The sequence below is a fragment of the Sander lucioperca genome, chromosome 12 (genome assembly GCF_008315115.2).
Source record: "Sander lucioperca isolate FBNREF2018 chromosome 12, SLUC_FBN_1.2, whole genome shotgun sequence".
Taxonomy (NCBI): Eukaryota; Metazoa; Chordata; class Actinopteri; order Perciformes; family Percidae; genus Sander; species Sander lucioperca.
In genome coordinates this window covers 4,933,768-4,957,812 of record NC_050184.1, presented here as the reverse complement: position 1 = coordinate 4,957,812, position 24,045 = coordinate 4,933,768, and the positions used below count along the sequence as shown (strand labels likewise).

At 39.6% G+C, this 24,045-nt stretch overlaps 1 protein-coding gene across 1 annotated transcript; it reads right to left on the bottom strand.

Annotated features, from left to right (window-relative positions):
- Window positions 1-1,668: 1,668 nt before the first annotated feature.
- On the bottom strand, window positions 1,669-8,646 carry r3hdml (R3H domain containing-like). Its single transcript, XM_031312940.2, has 6 exons — window positions 8,433-8,646; window positions 6,615-6,941; window positions 5,200-5,318; window positions 4,465-4,567; window positions 3,472-3,587; window positions 1,669-2,231 (listed from the first exon to the last, which is right to left on the bottom strand). Exons 1-6 carry the CDS (start codon window positions 8,436-8,438, stop codon window positions 2,099-2,101), a joined length of 804 nt encoding a protein of 267 aa, XP_031168800.1. The 5' UTR covers window positions 8,439-8,646; the 3' UTR covers window positions 1,669-2,098.
- Between the last annotated feature and the right edge of the window lie 15,399 nt (window positions 8,647-24,045).

The following is a 24,045-nucleotide window of genomic DNA, read 5'->3' as shown; positions in this document are numbered from 1 at the left end:
TTTCTAGATACAGATTAGTGAGTGAAAAGGAGCGCTGACTAAGAAACTGAATTTATTCTAAAAGGAGAGAGAGAAAGCTGGAGGGTGGAGAGTGACATTAAAGACAGAGGAGTGGAGAATGTACCAAGGGTGGCAGCGGACAAACTGTGGATGATGAGTGACGTCACCAGTTTTATTTTGACCGAGGGGAAAATTTTGCTGACGGATATGGAATTGGGCCTGATCAACATCTAATTTTAAAATCTTATATTTTCAGTCTCCCGGCTGAAATGGAAATGTCCCACCTGTTTCACTTCATAATGGCAAATGATGCACCATGCAGTTCCATCTGATACAGTTTACCAATTTCACAAGCAAGTGTACACGTTTTCTGAGGTGTTTAACATGATTTACTTGTACAAGCGTGTAAATATTAGACATGATAAATTAGACATCGGATTGATCACTTGCTGTAAAATCACAACAGCATGAAAACCAAGGCACTCTTGTTGAAGAAAATATAAAAAAAATCCTTTATTGATGTGGCTAATGCATAGCAAAAGGTTAAAAATACGCACCAACGCGTTGCGGCACACAGACCTTCAGGATGACTAACCAGAAGTATGGCGTTTATGTAATTTACAGGCTCTTGATGAATCATTTGACACCTTTTGCTTTCTTATTTAGAGTTAGATGAGAAGATTGATCCAATCTCATATCTCTGTACATTAAATACAAAGCTACAGCCCGCAGCCAGTTAGCTTAGCTTAGCATAAAGGCCGGAAACGGGGAACAGCTAGCCTGGCTCTGTCCAAAGGATCACCAACTAGCATTGTGAGCAGTAACAATGTCACATAACTAGAACCAAATGTTTTTGCGCTGCAGTTATTTATATTCTTAAACATTTTTAATAGGTCTTTCAGAAATCAAGTTCATGTTTCACGTCACTGTAACTGTCTGATTACATGTTGACATTTGGATGAACAAGAATACAGTGTCACAAACTGGCTAAAGGTGTAACAAAAGCGCCTGAGTCCCTTTCTGTTCTTGGGCCTTTAGCAGGAGTGATAGCAATAAGTTGCTGCAGTAGAGTGCAGAGAAATGGGGAGAGCAATGCTGTGTGGACTCGCCAGGGTCCGGCAATGCAAGACTACAGTATACATAATTCCCGAACTTTACAGAAATGAAGAGTAAGTTGCCAAATAAATGGTCATTAAAGTCACCAAAGTGCTGAGCTCTGGTGCTCTTTACACTTTTGTTTGTTAGGAACTTTGTTTTCCAGTTGAAAATGGTTTCCATATTTAATATTTTACATGTTTGCTGAGAGTGTGTGTGTGTGTGTGTGTGTGTGTGTGTGTGTGTGTGTGTGTGTGTGTGTATGTGTGTGAATTGGTTGGAGGCCCAGCTGATTTCCTCATATTTTCGACCATAAAAGCTGCATTAGCCTCCGGTTTTATGGCACAGAAAGTGCGGGATAAATGGAAAGATGTAATGAGGGGAAAGGCAGGACAGAAAATTTCCTGCAGCAGCAGTGAGTAAACACAAAGTAGTGAATGGCGGATTATACATAGGGATGATACCATATGTATGGATGATACTGCGTTATCGGTCATTTATAACTTCATTAATATTCAGTCACGGCAAAGCGTGAATTAAAAATATTCACTAGACTGATTTGACACTCTGAAAATATTAATTTAGGTTAGAAAGAGAATCAATAACACATCCAAGGTTATAGTAAATATAATCTGTACAAAAAAAGTGCTTCATTTTTTGGTCAATGCCTCTCAAAGTCACTCAAACCAACAAATTCATCAATAAAAAAAAAAGTGCAAAAAGTATAAAAGTATTTCACCCAATAAAAGAAAATTGCTTCTTTTGTTTTCAATATTATTTTGTTAGTAACCATCAGCGATAAAAACAAAACATTTATACCACTACATTAACGTGTGTAAAACATTCATTAATTAAGATTTCATTGGAACATAGTGGTAACTGGACAGCTGCATCATTTTCTTATGTAGCCCTCATGTTGGTAAAACTTGACTTTACATGGATTATGACTTTTTATTTTTTCTCTGTCTAACATTAAAAACACATTTAAAAACCCTGTGTTGTGTTAATTTCTTGCGAGTCTTTGGGGCTTTCTGTTTGGTGAGCATTGGTTTCTCCAGCAGGAGCCGCCGTAGCTGGACGGACAGACGGAACAAGGCTTACCGCTCTTATAGGGCGCCTCTCCCACCCAGTTTCCCCTGAAACACAAATTAACATAATGTTAGCTATACGGTAGTGTTGGGCTTTTATGTTTGACGCGTTCAGGACCAATAGCTATTAAAGCAGGGATCTTCAACAGGGGGTCCGGGACCCCTAGGGGGTCCTCAAGGTCAATGCAGGGGGGCCTCCAAATTATTGTTAATTTTTTGAATTTCTTTTTCAAAAATTAAAAAGTCTTAACATTAATCCAATATATTATTAGCAAATATAAATCCACACTGCTTACTGGCCTAAGGTAGTCACTAAGGTAGCCATCCACAGAATCTAAGGATTCACTGTGCCACATGTATGTTTACCATCAAAACATGATTTATAAAACCATGCCAACAATTATTAGGCTATTTGAATAGCTTCGTTTTCTATGCAAAAAAGGTATGTTTAAAGGCTTTAGGCTGCCCTACACATTATTGTAGGCCCAGTTTAATATGCAACTTCATTTTACACAATATCTGTAGTTGGGAGTCCCTGATCCGTCTCTCTTTCAGTTAAGGGGTCCTTGGCTTAAAAAACGTTGAAGACCCCTGTATTAAAAGGATAAGACAGCACAACAACCCATAAAACAACTACATTCTCACTGCCAACTTGTCAAACACAATGCTTGGTCAGAACCCCCCTTGGGGTCATTTTTTTAACACTCTGGGAATCCCTTTGGCGTCATTTTTCAACATGCTTGGTCAGGATCCTCTGGCGTGATTAGTTACTTAGTTAGGGTTAGGAACAGATCATGTGTGGGGTTAAAAGATTTATGTTTTAAGTAAAGCAGACACACGGGACACAAACAGGACATCAACCCCGGTCTCGGGGGTGAAAGTCCTGTGTCTGTTTGATCCATCCACCACCCCAACCTGCCTCATTATACGGAACTTTGGTCTATTACGGCGTAGCACTGTATCCCTTTATATTACCTCATCAAACAGCGCCACGGTCGAGCAGCTGCTCTGCCATGGGTGTATACCAAGACTCTTATTGGATAGCGCCTCGCTTGAACCGAAAGTTGTTCAGGCCCTCCTTCGTAAGGGCCGTCTCAAAGCTCTTATTCCTGGCCCTAGGAGCGAGGAGCGAGCATCGAGGAGGGATCTCTGAGGAGCTATGAGCGAGGATACACGAGAGCAGCCTTCCCGGAAGCCCTGCAGCTGAACGCCGTTGCTAACTCCGCCCATTCTACAGAATAACTGTATTTTTCCAAAAAGTCAAACTCTTCCTTTAAGCTCTTCTTACTTTATAGAGTAGTTGCAGACCAGCAGTGTCGCCTCCCTCCAGGTGCTCCCGAACACGTACATGTTAGAGCACTTCCTGACGGCACATCCCACTCTGTTGGTGCTCGCCCACACCATCTGAGAGGAAACACAAAACACATTTTAATGATTATACCTATAAATTGAAATCTTACATATGTTCATATACACAAAAAAGTAAACTCAACTGATGTCATGCTCCGATGAAGGTTTTAAGCAGATTTGCCAGTTCATCCTTTGTTAGGGACTGTACAGAAATGATTGAGGTGGGTTTATGGGGCTGGATCTTAGATGTATCGATGAAAAGCGACAACAATTAATATTTCCTTTGGCCCCTCCCCCCAATATCTCAAAACAAGATATTTACATGTCAAACGTGGGTGAATGTGTTCAGTCAGTCTCCATTCATAGCTACATAAAAGGTTGTACAGCTAGTGAATGAGTGACCTGGGCTCAGGCTGCAGCTCTCTGGGTGCTAATGATTCGGGCACTGTAAAATTTTTGCCCCTCCTCCGGATTTCAAATACTCAAAATACATTTGATCTGATAACACGGTAGTCGGATATGCTTAAGGCCCGCAATTTGTGATGCTCCACCTCCCAAACCCACATCTATTCTCTTCCTCAAAACTGACATATTTGTCTTTCTAACTAGCTACAGAGAAATGATAGTTATCCTCTCTGCTGTATATCACCCACACTATACGTTTAAAAGCTGCTAATCTCATTGATGTTTTTTTATGTATTTATTTTACAAAATAGATCACAAGAATCCACCCACCCTAATAATTGCCATACAGTCCAGGGCACTTTTGAACTGTTCATATTCATGTGAATGTAATTTTTAGGAGAGAGATCCTACAGAAGCAAAACATGAGTATAGACTTATGCAATTGGGAACTCTAAACTCTCTTTGAACGCACAAAAATGAACAAATCCATCTGGAACCCTTCCTCAGTCCGAAAGAGAAACTCTACCTGAGTGTAGTGAGAGCACACCGATCCGCTGCATCTGTTCGGGAAGGAGAAGTGATGCCTCTCCTCGTACCAGGACTGGACCAGATCAGTGATGGACTGGTACCTGTCACCAGTGGTGGAAGAAGTATTCAGTAAAAGTACTATTATCACACTGTAAACATACTGTTACAAGTAAGAGTCCTGCATTGAAAATGTTCCTTAAGTAAAAGTATGTAAGTATCATCAGGAAAATGTACTTAAAGTATTAAAAGTAAAAATACTCAATGCAGAAAAATCCTCCCATTTTAGAGACTGGAAAGGATCCAAACAGTTGTGTGTTTAATGGTCTAATCATTTCAGCTGGACTTGTAGGCCGTTATATTGTTGGCTAGTTTCATTTATAATAAAACATCATATTTTATAAACTACATGTGTTTTGTGTGCAAAACTCTTAATTGGTAAAGTAACTACAGCTGTCAGATGAATGTAGTGGAGTGAAAAGTACAATATTTCTCTCTGAAATGTAGCGGAGTAGAAGTAGAAAGCGGCATGAAAAGAAAAGACTCCAAGTAAAGTACAAGTACCTCAACATTTATACTTAATTACAGTACTTGAGTAAATGTACTTAGTTATATTCCACCACTGCCTGTCACATCCAAACACACACGGTTTTATCATTATATAACCTGTATTTAGTGAATATTAAGACCCATCAGCATCGAGAGTTGATTCTCTGTAGGAGGAGCTCTGCACTACCTTCCTGAAGTGACTGACAGGTTCTGGCCCATGTATCTCATGACTTGTGTCGGACCGTGATCCCAAACGCATCGTGAAGCCCAGGAGTCGGCTGACTCAGCAAGTCCCTCATCCCAGAGCTGGAGAGCCATGAAAGAGAGAGGAAAAAAGAGAGAGAAGCAGGGGTTGTTCATTTCACTCTGTTCTGAAAGAAAACAAAACTAAATCGACTCTGCTGTTGGACTAAAATAGACTAAAACATACTGCTGTCTTTGAAGCTTTTTGTACCACAAAATGAGCAAGAACGTGTTTGTTTTGTGTTACTTGCAGTATCAAGGTGAGTTTGGATGCAGAATGCATTGTAATCATTGTAAAATGTGGGATCAGCTGTTGATTCAGTTTTGTACCTTTTTTCACTTGAGATCGGCTGTGCTTCCTCATTTGTTGGGGTCAGATTCAATACTAATAATTACACTATTAATCGACTACTACAAACAATAATAATACTTGCAAAAAAACAAAAATTTCTTAGCTCATTAAGACCCACTGTGTAGAAAGGTATTGACTTGGCTTTCACATTGAATGAAGGTCATAAAATATGTTAATGGCCATAAAGTGTTGATAGAAGTAAGAAAATATTATATCTTTTATATGTTATGAGCTTTGCATGAAAATATATATCCCCAATAGTCGCCTAAAAGTCTTTTACAAAGAAAAAAAAATGAACAGTATGTTATCCTACCGTACATAGTTACGGTAATAATTAATTAGTTAAGTAACATGTATTAATAAACTGAATAATGGACAAAAAAAATCAAATAGACTTATTTGGGACGAGTAGTGGTGCGTAAAAAAAAAAAAGTACTATCAACACCAATTACAGATACAGAGCATTTGCAGTAACTGTATTTAACCATGTGTACATGACTTTAATGTTGCAGCTGTAAAGGTGGAGCTCATTTCAACTACTTTATACACTGCTGGGTTAATAGACTTAACTCAAGCTTTAAAAAAAATGTAGTGGAGCAAAAAGTATAATATTTGCCTACACAATGTAGTGGAGTAGAAGTGTAAAGTAGCATAAAATGGAAATAGTCAAGTAAAGCCAAGGGCATAACTTTGGGTTCAACATTAGGGGGAGGGGTGGTAAGAGCTCCACTTTTAGGCAAAAATGTTATTTTGAGCGTCAAACACTTCAGCAACAATTTGTGCCTTTTCTGCATCAATTTATGGAGCAAATGTCTTTAATTATGTACAGGTATTTATTATTAGATATTTTTTTTTGGGGGGGGGGTTTGCAATGGCCAGCTTTGATTATTTGGGGGGGGGGGGGGTTGTAAATTAGGCCTATGAGTAAAATAAAAATGTTACTTGAGTAAATGTACTAAGTTCCATTCCACCACTGGTCCCTGCTCTGATTCCCTAAGTTTCCTCACCATGAACTCCATATTAGCGGCGGGTGGGAAGACCTGAGAGCGGACTCGGTTGTGGTAATCCAGCAGAGCGTTAATCTCTCTGGATGAAATGGCTCTTTTCCGTCTGCTGGCAGCTCCAGTGGGCATCCTGAAGTCTGACCACATCTCAGCTCCAGCCCGGGTCATGTTGAGCGGCTCTGCAGCAGCAGCAGCAGCAGCAGCAGCTGCTCCCATGTGAGGCATCATCCACAGGGTGGCAGCCATGTCAGGCAGCATCCACAGGGTGGCAGCCAACAGGAGCTGAACACAGGCAGCACCCATCGGAGGCCAGCACCTCCCTGCACCAATCTGGGGAAGAGACAGGGTTCAGCTGAAACACTCCCTAGGAACATGCATTTCAAGTCCACTCCCTGGCTTGAAAGTCCTGTGTTTTATGACCCACTCATTCATCCATCTACCCCAACCTCATCCTTCAGCTCATTTTAGATGGAAAATATTGAAATTACCTTGATATATTAAAGAGTAATGACAAATCTTGGAATATGAATGCATTACATTTCACCTGCTGACAAAACAACATGCCAGTCATGTCACATAGCTCCTTTGGTACTAACACAAATTGTCATTCATTATCGGTTTATATCCCAGCATCCAGTTATGGATGCTATTACAGTAGGAGTTATAGTTGTTGATTAATAACCACTTAACCTGTATATAGGCTACTGCTTATGACTGAATGCTAAATAGGGAGTTTTTTTTTAATTTATTTTTTAAAATAAAGTGTTGCCAGAAGTCTTGATCTTAAAATGGAAGTTAGGACACTGTACAGGTATTTGAATCCTTTATTTGAGAGGTTGAGGCTGCCATGTGAGCCATGTCTGTGCTTGATTCAGCTCATTTTAGATGGACACTATTAAAACAGGTGGTTAATTAACTTGACATTAAAAAAAGAATGACAAATCTTGGAATATGAATGCATTACATTTTACCTGCTGACAAGTCAAGTCACATACCTACCTACTGTCCTTTTGCACTAAAATGTATTTAAAAAGTCACGAAGGATTAGATGGGATGACATGATTAAAGTGTTTTCATCTTTCTGATCAGTGAAATTTCCTTTAACCCTCTTCTGCATACATTTTTTTTAAAGGATATTACACCCGATTCTTTAGGAAGATTGAGATCCTCTGATAATGTATCTGTGGAACCTCATTGCTTTTGCTTGTGGAACAGAGAGGTGCAAATGTATTGCACCCTGCATTTGCCTTTGCACAAGAAATAAAAGCTATATTTGTATATTTGCTTGTGCTGCAGTGATACTCAGATCCTTTACTTTAGTAAATCAGTCAGGTCTGATGAGAGTGCTGACAGTGAACCAAAAAAGTAACGTTGTAGTCTATAAAAATCTATTTATTTATCTATCTATCTAATATTAAAATGGAGGTTTCCCTAGTCAGTAATTGTCCACAGATTTCATTACAAACAATGAAAAGTAACATACTTTCCAATATAATATTAATTTAAGTATGGTGGCAAAACTCTCCTAAATAAATGTGAATAGTTAATTTTGCAAAACAAATTAATCAACCAACAGCGTTTTGATTGATATTCCCTAGAGTACACAAAAAACATGACTGGGGAAAATAAAATAAATAGAACAGAGATATCTGTTTTTTTTAAAATGGACCCTTACTGTAAAGATAAATAAAAGAACACAATGAGGGTGAAGTTTTAACATGCAGTCACAGTCTCCAAGAAAAACATTTAAATGTGTGCAGTCAATCAGTAAGACTGTCATCAGTCAGCACATTAGTTACATAAAAAGAGGAAGTCTCATACCTTCATCAGTAGATCCTTTCACAGAGAGAAGCAGAGGAGATCCTCACTTCAACATCAGTCTTTGCACACAAGCCAAAGTCCTGTGTGGCAGAGAGTTTTAACTGGCTAACCCAAAACCCTCCTGTAGGCTTCTTCTTCTTCTTCTTCTTCTTCACTTTTACAGTCTGTCTTTTTCTTTCTCTCCACTGGAGAGAAAATCACAACTACAGGAAATTACCTTTCAGAACAGAAGTCAAATGACTGGCAGCAGCAGCTGCCAAAGAAAAACTGTAAAATGAATGTACGACACCCTAATTCAAATCACTGTCAACAATACATTTACTGTCATATTCATTCAAGGTTTTGGAGCAAAACACTGTTATTTTACATTTATTTTGGCATAATACTTAAAATAACAACGGACTTTTGTACACAATTTCAAACAACTGAAAACTACTGTAAAAATGTTGTTATTTTCTGTAAAAATTAGGATTTGTTTTAATTTTTTCAGTGAAGAGGTTCAACATCATGTCTGATTTGTTGTATCAAAGAAATGTGCAACACTTTACTTTATCACCCGCCTATTAATCTTAATCTCACTTTATAGACATGATGAATTGTAAACACATTACATCATGATGTGTGTATAATGTAGATTAAAGGATATTTTAATTGTTTAGTAATGTACAGTATTTTCAACATTTCCTATAGGACATATTTTACATAACTACATCTGTATTAGATTATATTATATTGTTGAAGGTTCAGCTTTGTTGCATTTTTATAATACAGGAATGTACAATGAAACGCAACTGCAGCCCCCTCCACACTACACACACAAATGTGTTTAATTTTTATTTTTTTGGGGGGGCATTTTAGCCTTTCATAGACAGGACAGCTGCAGACACGAAAGTGGGGAGAGAGAGAGAGAGAGAGGGGAAGATATGCAGCAAACGGCTGGACTCGAACCCTGAGCCGCTGCATTGAGGACTGAGCCTCAGCATATGGGCGCCCGCTCTACCAGGTGAGCTATCCAGGTGCCCAGATATTTAAATAACAGAATAAAACACCCAAATAGGCAATACAATAGAACAATGTAGGCCTATATATAGAGGGAATAAAAAAGCAAACTTAAAATCATATTCACAAGGACATATTTACATATATACACAAACAATATGAAATAATATGAAGAAAAAAAATAAGTGCAATATCAGTGTAATACGAGTTAAAGTGCAAACAGAAAATGTTGGTTATAGTGACGCTAGTGCAAAAGTATAGTAATGTGAAGAATTGTCATTCATTATCTGTTTATACACCAGCATCCAGTTATGGATGCTTTTACAGGAGGACTTATAGTTGTTGACAACTACATTAATAAACAATTAACCAGACCTTTATATAGGCTTACTGCTTATGACTGAATGCTAAATAGTGAGTTGGTTTATGTTTTTTTTTAAATAAAGTGTTACCAGATGTCTTGATCTTAAATGGAATTTAGGACACAGTATTAGAATCCTTTATTTGAGAAGTTGGGGCTGCCTACAGGAGCATATGTTTTGGCTTCTCGCCTGACCTCCCTGGTGTTTTAATAAAACATGAAAAAAAAAGGTTTAAATAAGCACGCCTTGGGGAACGACTGAGCAGAACGCATATTAAACAAAAAAAGAGAAAAGTGGCTGCGGAGTCAGCATTCAACTGCAGTGGTGGTTGGTTCCAGGAAGGAGCACAGATCCCCTGCCATGTGTAATATATACTCTAACAAGAGACGGGCCCAGGACACTGCCAAGGTCCACTGCGAGCAGAGCACAGGGTAACAACTGGAACATCAAATGAAAGCTATAGGATACAAGATCCATTCAAACAATTATCATTAACATCGCGTGATTGGCTCCTTTTGGAAACCCACTGCAATCATGTATTCATGCCGCCACTGCCGTAAATTATATGTTCCTAACCAACCAATGCCCACTTAAACTTCTGCAATGTGTGTGAGATAATTGGAAATGTCATGTCGTGTGAGAAATCTCAATTTGTTAAAAGCTCCGCGTGCACAGAATGAAATGAACTCTTGACTTTTCCAGTTCACAGTTTGTGGACGAGGAATCCATGATCCATGTTGGTTCAACACTTACAGACGTCAAATACAAAAAGATGCAACATTTGTCCCGGCACGGCAATCATGAATACAGTAGGAATCAAACACAGACATGAACCTGAATGTAAGAGGCCAATTAACATCACATTCTTCACAGTTATTTTGTCACATTGCTGTTAGCCAGGCCAGATCGCAAAGTTGGTTTAGGAATCCATTAAATAGAGAGAATTTCAATTTCAGTCACAAGAAACTGGACATAGTGTAGGAAAGAGCCTGAGTAAAACATACACTTTTATGGTTTTAAGTCTCGTATCTGTTAGTCCACTCACTTCCCTAAGTGAGTGTTACACAAATGACGGATAACATTTGCTCTGATCAGAAAGTTCCAAGTAAAGTTTAAGAAACCTGATGTGACTGTGTAGAATATATAGAATTTAGCAATGCCTGGAAATCAAGTGGGGGCAGAGCATTCAACAATTGCCTATGAGTGGATAAAAACCCTGAAATATTATATTTATTGTGCTATATCTTTAACATCCTTCACAGCAGATCATAACAACAGTCTGCAGCCACGGCTGTACAGTAGGAACAGCCGCAACATCATGTTAGCTGACGCTGATGGGAATGTCATGAGTTTTGCAGCTAATTGTGTCAGGCAGAGTGTGAGGCAACAAGGGAGGAGGACCCAGATGCAGACAGGAACAGTTCAGAGATTCACTGATATAAGAGGAAGGTTTATGTAGCTTACAGGCAGGCAAGCAGGCAGGTACAGGCTCCAGATTTCAGGGTAAAGGGTTCAGGGTGGCTGGAAAGCAAGGTATGAGATGTTTGAGGGGTTATATACTGCAGGGCTGATGAGGGAAAGTGGGAACAGGTGAGCAGGTGGGTGAGGCAGACTCGTGATTGAGACATATGGGAGAGTCTAAGTGCATCTGGTGGATAGATGGAGAATTGACAAGAGTCCTGACAGCTCAGCTGGTAGACATGGAGCTTTATAGTTTGATGAGATCACTTGGACTGTCTGTCGACCCTCAGAGGACTGTTTCATAGAGGTGTCTCTTAATGGGAAAAGCCTGTCTTGAATGAGTCAAAGAAACTGAACCAGTATCAGTCTGTTTCATCAAAACAATCAGGGCCAGAATTCATCAAAAACATCTCAGAGGAGGAAATCAGTCCAAACTGGGCAAAAGTTCTCAGACTGACACGTTTGTTTCTTCATTGAGGACGAAGACTAAAAGCATTTTCTCAACTCATCTAACTTGTGAAGTGACTCATCTCTCAGCTGAAAATGTCTCAGTGCTGCAGTGGAGTTTTAACCTGTCAGCAGCTGGAGCTCCCGCTGATGACATTAAACCTATTGAAAGATCTTTTGGACAAAAAGCAAAATAATTCTTTACATTCGTCAATGGGGAAAACAGGTAGAATCAACCTAAATGTAGAGCTGTAACAATTCCAAATTTTACTGAACAATTAATTGCCTTAGAAATAATTGCATATTAACAATTAACAATATAATTGTCTCTTTCAGTCCAGTTTAAAAAAAAAAATATTTATGTATTACTTTTGCAAACAAATTCAAGTTTTTGAATGAATCCCAGGATACATCTTTTGGTTATATCACTATATATGTGACCCAGATAATGTAATACCACAAGTACACAGCCTATGGAGTAAACCACGCCTCTTTATTATCATAAAACATTGTGTTTTTTCTTAAATTAACATAAAGCTGACAATTACCATCAACAGTCATACCCCTTAGAACACGTGTCAAACTCAAGGCCCGCGGGCCAAATCTGGCCCCTTGCAGATTTAGATCCGGCCCGTATATCAATTTGGGTTCACAAAACATTTTGGCCCACCTAGTTGTGCGCCAAACCAAAAACACAAGAAAGTGTTTTTTTAAACTGCAATTACCATTCAAAGCAGAATACGGCAGATTTGCCGACTCTGAGACTCAGAAATTCCCACAGAAGCAGAGAGTTTTCATATTCAGGCTGTGAAACAGGTTGTTGTTGTTAAAAAATGTATAATTGTTTTTCTTGATTCGCTAAATTCTATGATGGCTAAGGAACTATTTTGATGACTTTTGTAGGGCTTCATGTCAACAAAAACGAATATGTCGGGAAAAGCAACAAATTTACAAAAAGGTGACAAAAGCCACAAAAACGTTGGAACAAAAACAACAAAAATGAGGGAAAAAGCTACCAAAATGTTTTAAAAAAAAAGTGACATGCAGTAACAAAAGCACGTCAATAAACTCAACATGTCTGGCCCTTGGTGTGATTCTCTTTTTCCAGTGTGGCCCTTAGTGAAAATGAGCCTTAAACCTTAGCCAATGTTGGCAATTAACAAAAAAAATTGAGATCATGTAAAAAAAATTGCGATTAGACAATTATGTAAGACTTGTTACAGGCCTACCTGAATGAAGAAAAAGTCACTCAGGTGAGCTCTCTGAAGTGGACTTTTCAAAGGCTTCAAGCGGCAAACTTCCACCCACTGCAGGCTCAGCAGAGCACCGTCAGACTTTGGGACTTTGTGTCTAAAATGCACAGAGGGCTCCATCAAAGAGGCTGTGAGGGCCTCTGGCATACAGTAGGTCAACAACACTTCAGGTTCACCTAAAACTCAGTCAAGCTCAAAGACCTGTTGTTGGTCTTTGAGCTTGACCAGTTTGCTTTTCCATTCGCCTGAAGGACCCATTCACATAAAGTGCTTCTTTATTCTATCTTTCTTTATATTCCTGTTTTATTATTGAGAGAATTAACAGCATGTATTATTTTATTATTAATATTATTATTATTATTATTATTATTATTATGGGTTTTAACAAGTTTCATCAGCTTATCTTTGAATGAATGAATGAATGAAGGCTATATTTTAAACTTAAAAATAATACAATAAAGGCTATAAAGAACAAGAACAAAAACAAAACAAACAATATTAACTTAACATGTCCAAAAAGGAATCGAGTTTTGAGTTATAAGTGAACCTTTGTGCCTGGAGAATCAGACATTTAAATTTAGCCGTGGCCACATGCATGTCAGTTCTGTCACATAGTTATTATTTCTATCATCGGACATCAAAGACGGGGGAGATGTTAAGCAGCAATAGAAAACCGATGGATCAAACTGGTGAAGCTGTGCAGACAGGATGACAGATGGCAGAGCGAGTGCAGTATGTTTGGCTGAGGAGTAACTGCCCTTGTGGAATTAACATTTTTGAAAAAATCTTTCCTGGATGGTATGAAAATTTGAAGGAAAGGTCAAGTGGTGCAGCCAGAAAGTAAATTTACTCAGTGAGTTAGCTGCTGCCCACTGACACAGAAAGAATACTGTACATACAAAATGTACCAGGTTAAAAGGACAGGAAACTGCACAAACTTTCAACTATTTCAGCGGAGAATGACGGGGATGCCATTCGTTTTGCAGATATGAATAAAAGTATTGGACCCATAATAGCGCTAAATAAAAAAGTTAAGGGATCACCAAACTGAATATTGGAACCAAATTTCATGGCAGTCCGTCCAATAGTTGCTGAGACATTTCTCTCAAATGAGTTTATATCTATCCTTGATATTATTATTCTTAATCCTTGACATTCCACTTCGGGGATTGCTTCGTTGCCGACGGAAATTCCGCCAGATTTCACTCATTTAAGCCGGATATCTGTTGCCTTAGGCTTCCTTTGTGTCTGATTTTAAACTCTGGTGGATTTCTGAGGACTATGGTTAACTGCTCCTCAGATCTCTGCAGGGTAAATCCAGACAGCTAACTAGACTATCTGTCCAATTTGAGTTTTCTGTTGCACAACGAAAACAACCTTGGTGGAACGTACACGTTCCACCAAAACAAGTTCCTTCCAGAGGCTATTTTAAAGCGGCACTGCGGCTTTTCCCAGTGCTTAGCGCCAACCAAGAGGATTGTGATTGGTTTAAAAAAATGCCAATAAACCATAGCACGTTTTTCTCCCATCCCAGAATGCTGTGTGTACTAGCCAGACCCTCCTCTGCAGCACAGAGAAGGAAGGTCTGGCAAAGCGAGACTACTCTCAAATCAACAAACGCGACCCTCATGGTGGCGCCACAGGAAAGGTCCGGGGATCACCAAAGAGTCGTTAGGATACACTTTGAACTGTTTGTGCCAATCCATCTGGCGACCCTCTTTTTCAATGTCATTGAGTCCGATTACAAAGACAAATACAGAACAACAACAACACAGAAAGTATAATCATAAGAAGTATAGAAAGACAATAAAACATTCGAAATTTGAAAAATGATTTGATAAATAAATTAGGACAATGGGGATGCAAAAGAGACCTGCTGATGGCGCTGCAGGAAAAGTCAGAAGATTACCAAAATTGCCTAGGCTTCATTCTCTTTGTAGTATGGATATCTGTAGCAGATGTCAGCTAATCCATCCCATATAATATAATATTAATTCACAGCTTCAGTTCCTTTTTCTTAAACACACACAGTCAGAAGAATTGCAATAATTTAATTTTCTTTTTCTACTGTATTGAAAATACTAAAAAACAAAAGCTGTCTCCAGCTGGTTACGGTGGGTATTTCTATAGGAATGAGCAATTCAATCTGAGCAAAGAAACTTTGAACTGAAATGAGTCAGATCTGGGAGAGGATGATTCTCCAGCCGGTCCACACCAGACCAGACCAGACCAGAGACCCGCCCTCCCCCTCTGCAGCATGACATCATCCGTCTGGTTGGAGACGCTGCAGGACAACAGCTCATTGTGACCTTGTCCTGACTGAAAGGTAAAGAAGAGAACTCAGTGGCTTCCTGTATTAACCCGAGAGGGAACATAAAACAAAACCTTGTACCAACTGTGTTTGAGGTCCCTGATCCGTAGCTTTGCAGGTGTCCGCTGGGCTTTCAGGCTGTCTGAGTAACAGCACAGCAGCTGGTGCTCTCACAGATGTTAATACAAGTACTGGAGTCCCACAACACTCCAGTACTTTCACAGCAGCACTTACACCTGGATACAGCCCTTTGAATTAGAAGCCAGGGTTTCTGAAAGTGCTTTGTGTCAATTAAACAATCTATACAAATTGTGTCAGTTGTGGATAGTCTCGCACAGGAGGGTCTGGCTAGTCCAGACAGCACTCCGGGATGGGAGGAAAAAGGTGCTCTGGTTTATTGGCCTGTCTTTAAACCAATCACAATCATCATGGGCGGAGCTAAGCGCCGAGCGAAACCATGGTGCCTCTGCAAAATAGCCTCTGGAAGGAACTTGTTTTGGCGGAATATGTGTACGTTCAAAAGTTGTTTTAGTCGTGCAACAGAAAACTCAGATTGGACAGATAGTCTAGCTAGCTGTCTGGATTTACCCTCCAGAGATCTGAGGAGCAGTTAACCATAGTCCTCATAAATCCAACGGAGTTTAGAATGCCAACACGAAGGAAGAGGAAGGTGACGGACATCCGGCGGAATTTCCGGCGGCACCTGAACAATCCCGGAAATGAAATGCCGTCAATATAGACTAGTTGTGGGTGAAACTCAATGCATTTGACTCAGACATATAAAGAAGATTCATCAATGAAGAACTGAAAGAGAATTATCATTCGCCTCTGCAGTTCCTCTCTGCTTCACGGAGCCTTTAAGAGTCATTCAGCTCATTTTTTTGGTTTTCCAGCAACTTTACTGTTTTGATTCACTGTCACCGCTCTTTGATTGACCCTTTCCAACAGCAACAGGCAGCCGTTTTTAGCAAACAAATGCGTTACCTGCTTAGCACCAAACAGTAGACAGACAAAGCAACTAGCTGGTGAACATAGTAGAGCTGGTGGAGACTAAAACCGAGCTAAAAGGAGGGTGAACAATGATCTGCTGGCAACTCACAGGCAACTTCCTAAGGCGATGTGTCTTTGTTGCACCGCCCCCCCGAATGACAGGAAACATTTCATTAATCCAAGTTTAAAATATGGATTTATGTGTTTCCCTAAAGATCTGTCAAAATAAATAAATCATTTCATTATTGTTGAAATGTTGTAACCAGTCAAAGTTTGAAGCACCAGCGTCAGCAGGCAGCTGGACGGTAGGCTACGACATCGTGGTCAAGAGTGTTGGAATCATCTCAGAGCTCAGTCCGAGGAGTTTGTTTTAATAATTCACAGCAACATTTTCCACTCTGCACAGCAAAGCCTCAGCCTTTTGATCCACCAGCCGAGACGTCTGCAGGAGAGTTTCCAACGTTTCAACCCGTTTCTCATACTTGCTTGAGATTTTCATTCTCAAAGAGGGTTCCTCCAGTGTTTGCATTTAGCATGTTCACACTGGGGATATCTGCAGTCTGGCAGCAATAGAGGCAAATTGTGAATTTTCTATATTTTAGTATGCATCAAATGCGTTGTCTTGTATAATGGCTTTTTTCAGTCTAACCACAGATATCCAATTTAAATCCTTAACTTAATCCTTATATCTGCGAGATGTCTGAACTGCAATATGCACATTTAATTTAAATGCATTTATTCATAAATCATTGCTCAAAGAACAATCAGCCAAACACCAAGCGTGCCTGGAAAATGTTATTTTAGAGGCTTGTTTGCCAAGTCAGAGTGCATCAAGGACAAACTTTGTTCTGCATTCAGCTGCTGTAAGGGACATGATTTCTCTTCCTCCAGTACAATCATAATGACTCAGCAAGTTTTCCATCCCCAGCACCTGACAATGAATTTGAATTTTGCACACAGCCAACAAACATGTATGCATCTTATTTATTTGCTGTGCTTTATTTAATCCTTTTTTAAAGCAGTTGAGATTAAGATCTCTTTTCAAAAGAGACGTGCATGTGTAACATGTACAGCATGAGCACAGACTGTATAGCCTAATATTAATGGACAGAGCATGTGTGACGTCACCCATTGGTTTGTGGAGATCTGCTATGAGTTTGCCGTTATGGGCGCAGCCATCCTGGTTGCGGATGTGACGATTTTAGACGAGAGGGAGGAGTCAGGGAGGAGCTGCTTACACTCTACATTACGTTACACACTTTCACTGTCAATCATATCCAGGGTACAAGCGGCCGAAATGGGTTTCCTCAGGAGGGTGGCTGGCGTCTCCCTTAGAGATAGGGTGAGAAGCTCAGTCATCCGTGAGGAGCTCGGAGTAGAGCCGCTGCTCCTTCGCGTCGAAAGGAGCCAGTTGAGGTGGTTCGGGCATCTGGTAAGGATGCCCCCTGGGCGCCTCCCTAGGGAGGTGTTCCAGGCACGTCCAGCTGGGAGGAGGCCTCGGGGAAGACCCAGGACTAGGTGGAGGGATTATATCTCCAACCTGGCCTGGGAACGCCTCAGGATCCCCCAGTCGGAGCTGGTTAATGTGGCTCGGGAAAGGGAAGTTTGGGGTCCCCTGCTGGAGCTGCTACCCCCGCGACCCGTTACCGGATAAGCGGAAGAAGATGGATGGATGGATGGACTTTCACTGTCAATCACATCATAGCCACGCCCTAAAACACCCCCTGCTTTATCGCCGATTTTAAAATCAAGGAGACCATAATTAAAAAAATGAACATCATTCTGTGCTGCATAAGACTGAAAACTAGCAATTGAGACCATAAACTCATTATGAAAATGTTTACTGAGGTAATAAATCAAGTGAGAAGAGGATCACTTTCTCATAGACTTCTACAGAAACCGAACTCCTTTTGCAACCGCACGTGTCGCCCTCTGCTGGAATTCAGATAGAATGCAGGTTTAAGGCACTTCCGCATTTGCAGCATTTCGCTGAACCAGATTCTTTGTCCAGTGATGTGCCCAAGAAGACACCTGTGACGTGTCGAAATGACTATCGGCCAGTGGCCCTCACATCTGTCCTGATGAAAACCTTTGAGCGGTTGGTGTTGGATTTTATCAGAGATCAAATCCCTGTGTCTGTCGACCCACTACAATTTGCTTATAGGAAAAACAGAAGTGTTGAGGATGCCATTTCCTTTGCTTTAAACTCTGTCTACAAGCATCTAGATGTACATAAATCATATGCTAGAATGCTATTCATAGACTACAGTTCAGCTTTTAATTCAATGGTCCCAACAAAGCTCATTCACAAATTGAAATGTCTTGGACTTGATGATGCCATTTGTAAATGGATTTTAAATTTTTTGACTTGTCGACCACAAAGGGTCAAAATCAATGGTTGTATTTCAGATGAGCTGTATGTTAGCACTGGTTCACCGCAGGGGTGTATTTTGAGCCCCCTGCTGTTTACATTGTATACTCATGACCTCACAGCATCTCATGATAATAATGTGATAATCAAATATGCCGATGATACAACTATCATTGGGCTGATCAGTTCAAATGATGAATCTCATTATCGCGAGGAGGTGGAGAATGTTGTTCAATGGAGTAAAGAAAACAACTTGCTTTTGAACACTTCAAAAACTTGCGAATTTGTTATTGATTTTTGTCACAATAGGAATCAGTTGCCTATTACTATCCATGATTCTGATGTGCAGATTATTGAGAAATGTAAATTCTTGGGTGTGACTCTTTCTCATGATTTGAATTGGAGCTCTAACACGACTAACATCGCTAAGAAAGCGAGACAGCGCCTCTTCTTTTTACGTAGGCTTCGAGAGTTTACTCAAAATACTAAGATTCTTTTGAACTTTTACTATTGTGTAATTGAGAGTGTCCTAACCAGTTGTATTACTGTGTGGTTTGGTAATCTTACTCTGAAAGAGAAGAAGGCTTTGAATAAAGTTGTTCGCTCAGCCAGCAGAATTATTGGCTGCACTTTACCGCTCCTGGAGGTCACATATAAAGCTAGACTCTTGAATCGAGCTTTACAACTGGCTAATGATGCCTCAGGCCATCCAGCAGGGCCTTTCTTTCAGATGCTTCCCTCAGGGAGAAGGTATCGTTCTGTCAAATGTTCTACTGATCGCTATTTAAACAGTTTCTTTCCACAAGCTGTGATTACTTTAAACAAAGCACCTTAAACTAGGCACTTTAAATTTATGTATGGATTTTTATTGTATAGTATTTTAATATTGAGGTTTTATGTGGCATTTGCTTGTCTGTTTGTATGTTGTGTCCTTTTATGTGTTGACCTTGCACTTTGAGCTCCTTGCACATTTTTTTCCAATGTGGGTTACACTGCAAATGGCTAATAAAGTGAATCTGAATGTGAATCTGAATCTGATTTCAAATTTATTTGGTAACACTTTACTTGAAGGTATATACATAAGAGTGACATGACACTGTCATGAAACATGAACCGTAACCCTAACCCTAACTTGTCATGACAAAAACCAATGACAATTGACGACAGAAGCGTTATTGTTGTTTATAATGTTTATGACACGTTCATGACAGTGTCATGTCACTCTTATGTAGATACCTTCAAATAAAGTGTAACCATTTATTTGAATAGGGACAGATGCTGAGACAAGACTATAAATAATTGCTGTTAATTTACAGAAGGATTTCAACAGTATTAACCTTCTTATTGTTGAATACAGCGCTTTACTGTTGATACAAAAGAGAATCTGTTAAATAACATTCTATTTTTTAACAGAACTATAACGTATTCATAAAATACAGCACTTTACTGCTAGTCAACTGTCCAAAGTATCTTAGTTAACAGTATATCATGTGAGTGTGTTAAGTCTTGACAGTGTAAACCAGGGGTGGCCAACCAGTTAGGTATAAAGAGCCACAAAAAAAAATGCACCATAGCAAAAAGCCACACAACACATGCACGTCCACACTACAACAGCAACAGTGTCTTCCAGATCTAATGACAGTCATAATACATAGCAGTTTTCATAGTTTTTTTTCTCACTTAGATTGACTCAGTGGGAAACCTGACAGTCTTTGTTATCCACAATCCTTTTCAGGTCTTGCTAGAACTCTGTTGTGGCCACTCGAAGCGACTCTTTCACTCATTTGTCACTAAAGGGTCTTTCAAACAATCGGATTCAGCAGTGAAAGGGTTAACGAGGAAGGTGATCTGTGGCCGCTGTTTTTCCTCAGGTTGCAGAATCTGTCCTCAAAACTCTGCTGCATTATTTTCCATTTTAAAATAATTGGCAAATGTATTGGCAGTATTGGCAGATGCATTCAAATGTGTTTTTTTGTTTACTTATCTGAAATACTGTATGTTTCAGAAAAGTTAAAAACAATCAACCAATGACACAGCCCCCAGCCACACAGTAAGAGCCTCACAGGAGCAGGCAAAGAGCCGCATACGGCTCAAGAGCCACAGGTTCGCCACCCCTGGTGTAAACCTTTTACAGTCTGTGGAAGTCTGTGTTATTTGTGTTTTGTTTATGACAGGTTATGTTGTCTAGGTTAATGTCAAGTTGTCATAACAGAGCTTGTTGGGTAACATTTGAAGGTATCTACATAAGAGTGACATGACACTGTCATGAACACATGATACTGTCATGACACATGAACCCTAACCCTAACTCTCATGACAAAAACCGAATGACCCTTACTAAAAGAAGCGTTATGTCATAAAACTTTATGACTTGTTTATAATGTTTATGACACGTTCATGACAGTGTCATGTCACTCTTATGTAGATACCTTCAAGTAAAGTGTAACCGATTGTTGTCTTCGTTAAAGTCAAGTTGTCATGACAAAGACATCTCTGAAAATGCTAACTTTGCATTAAAAGTTTCATAATCTACCCAATGACACTTCATGACAACAGTCATGAATACTCAAAACGACTCCTTCATGTTTATGACAGGTGTCATGTCATTGTAATGACAGTGTCATGTCAGTCTTATGAACACCCCTTCAAATAAAGCAGGGGTGGCCAACCAGTTAGGTATAAAGAGCCACAAAAAAAAATGCACCATAGCAAAAAGCCACACAACACATGCACGTCCACACTACAACAGCAACAGTGTCTTCCAGATCTAATGACAGTCATAATACATAGCAGTTTTCATAGTTTTTTTTCTCACTTAGATTGACTCAGTGGGAAACCTGACAGTCTTTGTTATCCACAATCCTTTTCAGGTCTTGCTAGAACTCTGTTGTGGCCACTCGAAGCGACTCTTTCACTCATTTGTCACTAAAGGGTCTTTCAAACAATCGGATTCAGCAGTGAAAGGGTTAACGAGGAAGGTGATCTGTGGCCGCTGTTTTTCCTCAGGTTGCAGAATCTGTCCTCAAAACTCTGCTGCATTATTTTCCATTTTAAAATAATTGGCAAATGTATTGGCAGTATTGGCAGATGCATTCAAATGTGTTTTTTTGTTTACTTATCTGAAATACTGTATGTTTCAGAAAAGTTAAAAACAATCAACCAATGACACAGCCCCCAGCCACACAGTAAGAGCCTCACAGGAGCAGGCAAAGAGCCGCATACGGCTCAAGAGCCACAGGTTCGCCACCCCTGAAATAAAGTGTTACCACAAAAGTGTCTTTAATCGTATGTTGTGTGACTAATTCTATGTGTATAATCTGCTTTATTTGGCTAAAAAAGGTACAGTATATAATGTACTTTTAACTTTAATTAACTGTAGAATACTGTGAAAGTAATCAAAAAATCAGTTCACACTCTATTTTGCATTAACAGTACAAAACCGTAAAATTCTAGTGACAGTAAGAAAATGTTCATTTTACAGTAACATAATGGCAACCCTGCTGCCAGTTCTTTACTGTGTTTTTTTTATTACATTCTTGCAGTGTAGGCATTTGTGCAACAAATATCCAATCTACATCATCACAGCATTTATAGCTATTGCTACTTTCCAATGCCCGGGCTTTTAAACAGTCACAAAAAAACATAAACATAAACATACAAGACACCCACCCACCACCACCACCCCCCACCACCCGTGCATGCCAGCCCATCCCTATATGTGACTACAGGTCAGATAATCAATTAAAAACTTCTTCAGTTTCATTTTTAAAAGCTTATGATTTTGTATTGCTTTAAGCTCAATGGGCAGCTTCTGACCATCAGAAGAGAAACGTGAATTATTTGCAATTTTTATTTTTTTTATTCGAACTTCGACTTTCACTTTGTCCACATGGGTCCTAAAAGCGAGTCTGTTATGCAAGCGAGATCTCTGCAACATTAAAACATTTCAATCTGTTTACATTGTGTCTGTGACTGTGGTTGCGTTGCATCGCGGTGGCCTCTTGTATTGAGGTCAGCTTGTGCCACAAAACCTGACAAACTGACCCTCCGACCACGTGATCCACATGCAGGTGTAAGTCCGCCTGAGCAAACATGACCCAGAGCAGGAGAGGAGGGTCTGAGTGAGTCTGTAGCTGAGTCTCTCACACAGGGGCGTAGCACAAAATTCTGGCCCTGTAGAAAGGCATTTTCTATGGGCCCCTCCCCACATCCACAGCAATTCATTCTAGCTTCTTTTTGGGCCCTCCTCACATGAGGGCCCTGGGTACTCAGTCCCCTTTTCCCCCCCAGTCCGATGCCCTTGCTCTCACACTTTCAAATATTTCAAACTACGATCCTGAAGGATGCTGTGTTCCTTGTTATCCCCTACATAAGATAGTTATCTGACTGTTTTTATTGTAGTATGTTGTTAAAGCCATAATGGAGCGGAATTAGTACAAGTACAAATTTGTAGTTGAGTACTCAGTTACATTCAACCACTCTATTAGCCTCCTCCTGATTGAGGTAATCGTTTTGGCTGTTTGGGGGAAATAATTGTGTTTCTGGGTGCATGATTTCTTTATTTGTTTAAATACATATAATTTATGTATCTTCACTTACACTGGTGGAATGTAAATAAGTACATTTACTTAAGTACTGCACTTAAGTAAAATTCTGGGGTACTGGTACTTTTGTACTTCCATTCTATGCCTCTGTATACTTCTACTCCACTACAGCCTGGAGACAAATATCCACTACATTTGTTTTAAAGCTTTAGTACATTGCAAATTTAGATTACTACTACAAACTATACATCCGTTAATAAATGATGAAATATTCACTTGTACTTTAAAATGTACCATCTTATTAACTTGTAGCACGACTTTTAATATTCTATCAAGATCTCCATCATGAGTCATGTATTTTTTATTTTAAATTGTTTTGTCTCGTTGCTTATAACTGCTCTGCGTATAATCTGTGTTGCTTGGCTGTGTTCTGAATGTGGATACTGTAGATGTATTACTGTACTAATGTCTTGTTGCTTCCTGTTATTCTGCATGGCTTCTTGAAAAAGCTTAATTGTATGCTCTTACTGTCTTTATGGTGTCTTGTTGACTTCTGTCTGTAAATTTGAACCGGTACTAAGGTCTTGCTTTTTCCTGGCGCTCTGGTTTTCAAAACATCTCGCCAAAGGACCACAGTTGAGAATTAGGCTAACGCTGGCACATTTACAGAAATGTTGACTCAAATGTATTACGATAGGTGTAGAAGAACATGAATGACCTAACAGTCATAGTCTCATCTAATCCTCATATTCTCTTTCCGAGGGCTGGGTACCGAATTTGATACTTTTTAGGCACCGACCAAATTGCCTCTAAAGTAGAGTATCAAAAAAATGCCTCGTCATTCAATATCCAATTTCAATACCTAAGGAGTAAAT

Bases quoted from the DNA above. Each gene is read 5' to 3' on its own strand.
- r3hdml (XM_031312940.2), bottom strand. The intron at 4,568-5,199 runs GTAGTGCAGAGC...CACTGGTGACAG, and splicing joins CTGTCAGTCACTTCAGGAAG to GTACCAGTCCATCACTGATC. The intron at 3,588-4,464 runs GTAGAGTTTCTC...GTTTCCTCTCAG, and splicing joins TGTGCTCTCACTACACTCAG to ATGGTGTGGGCGAGCACCAA.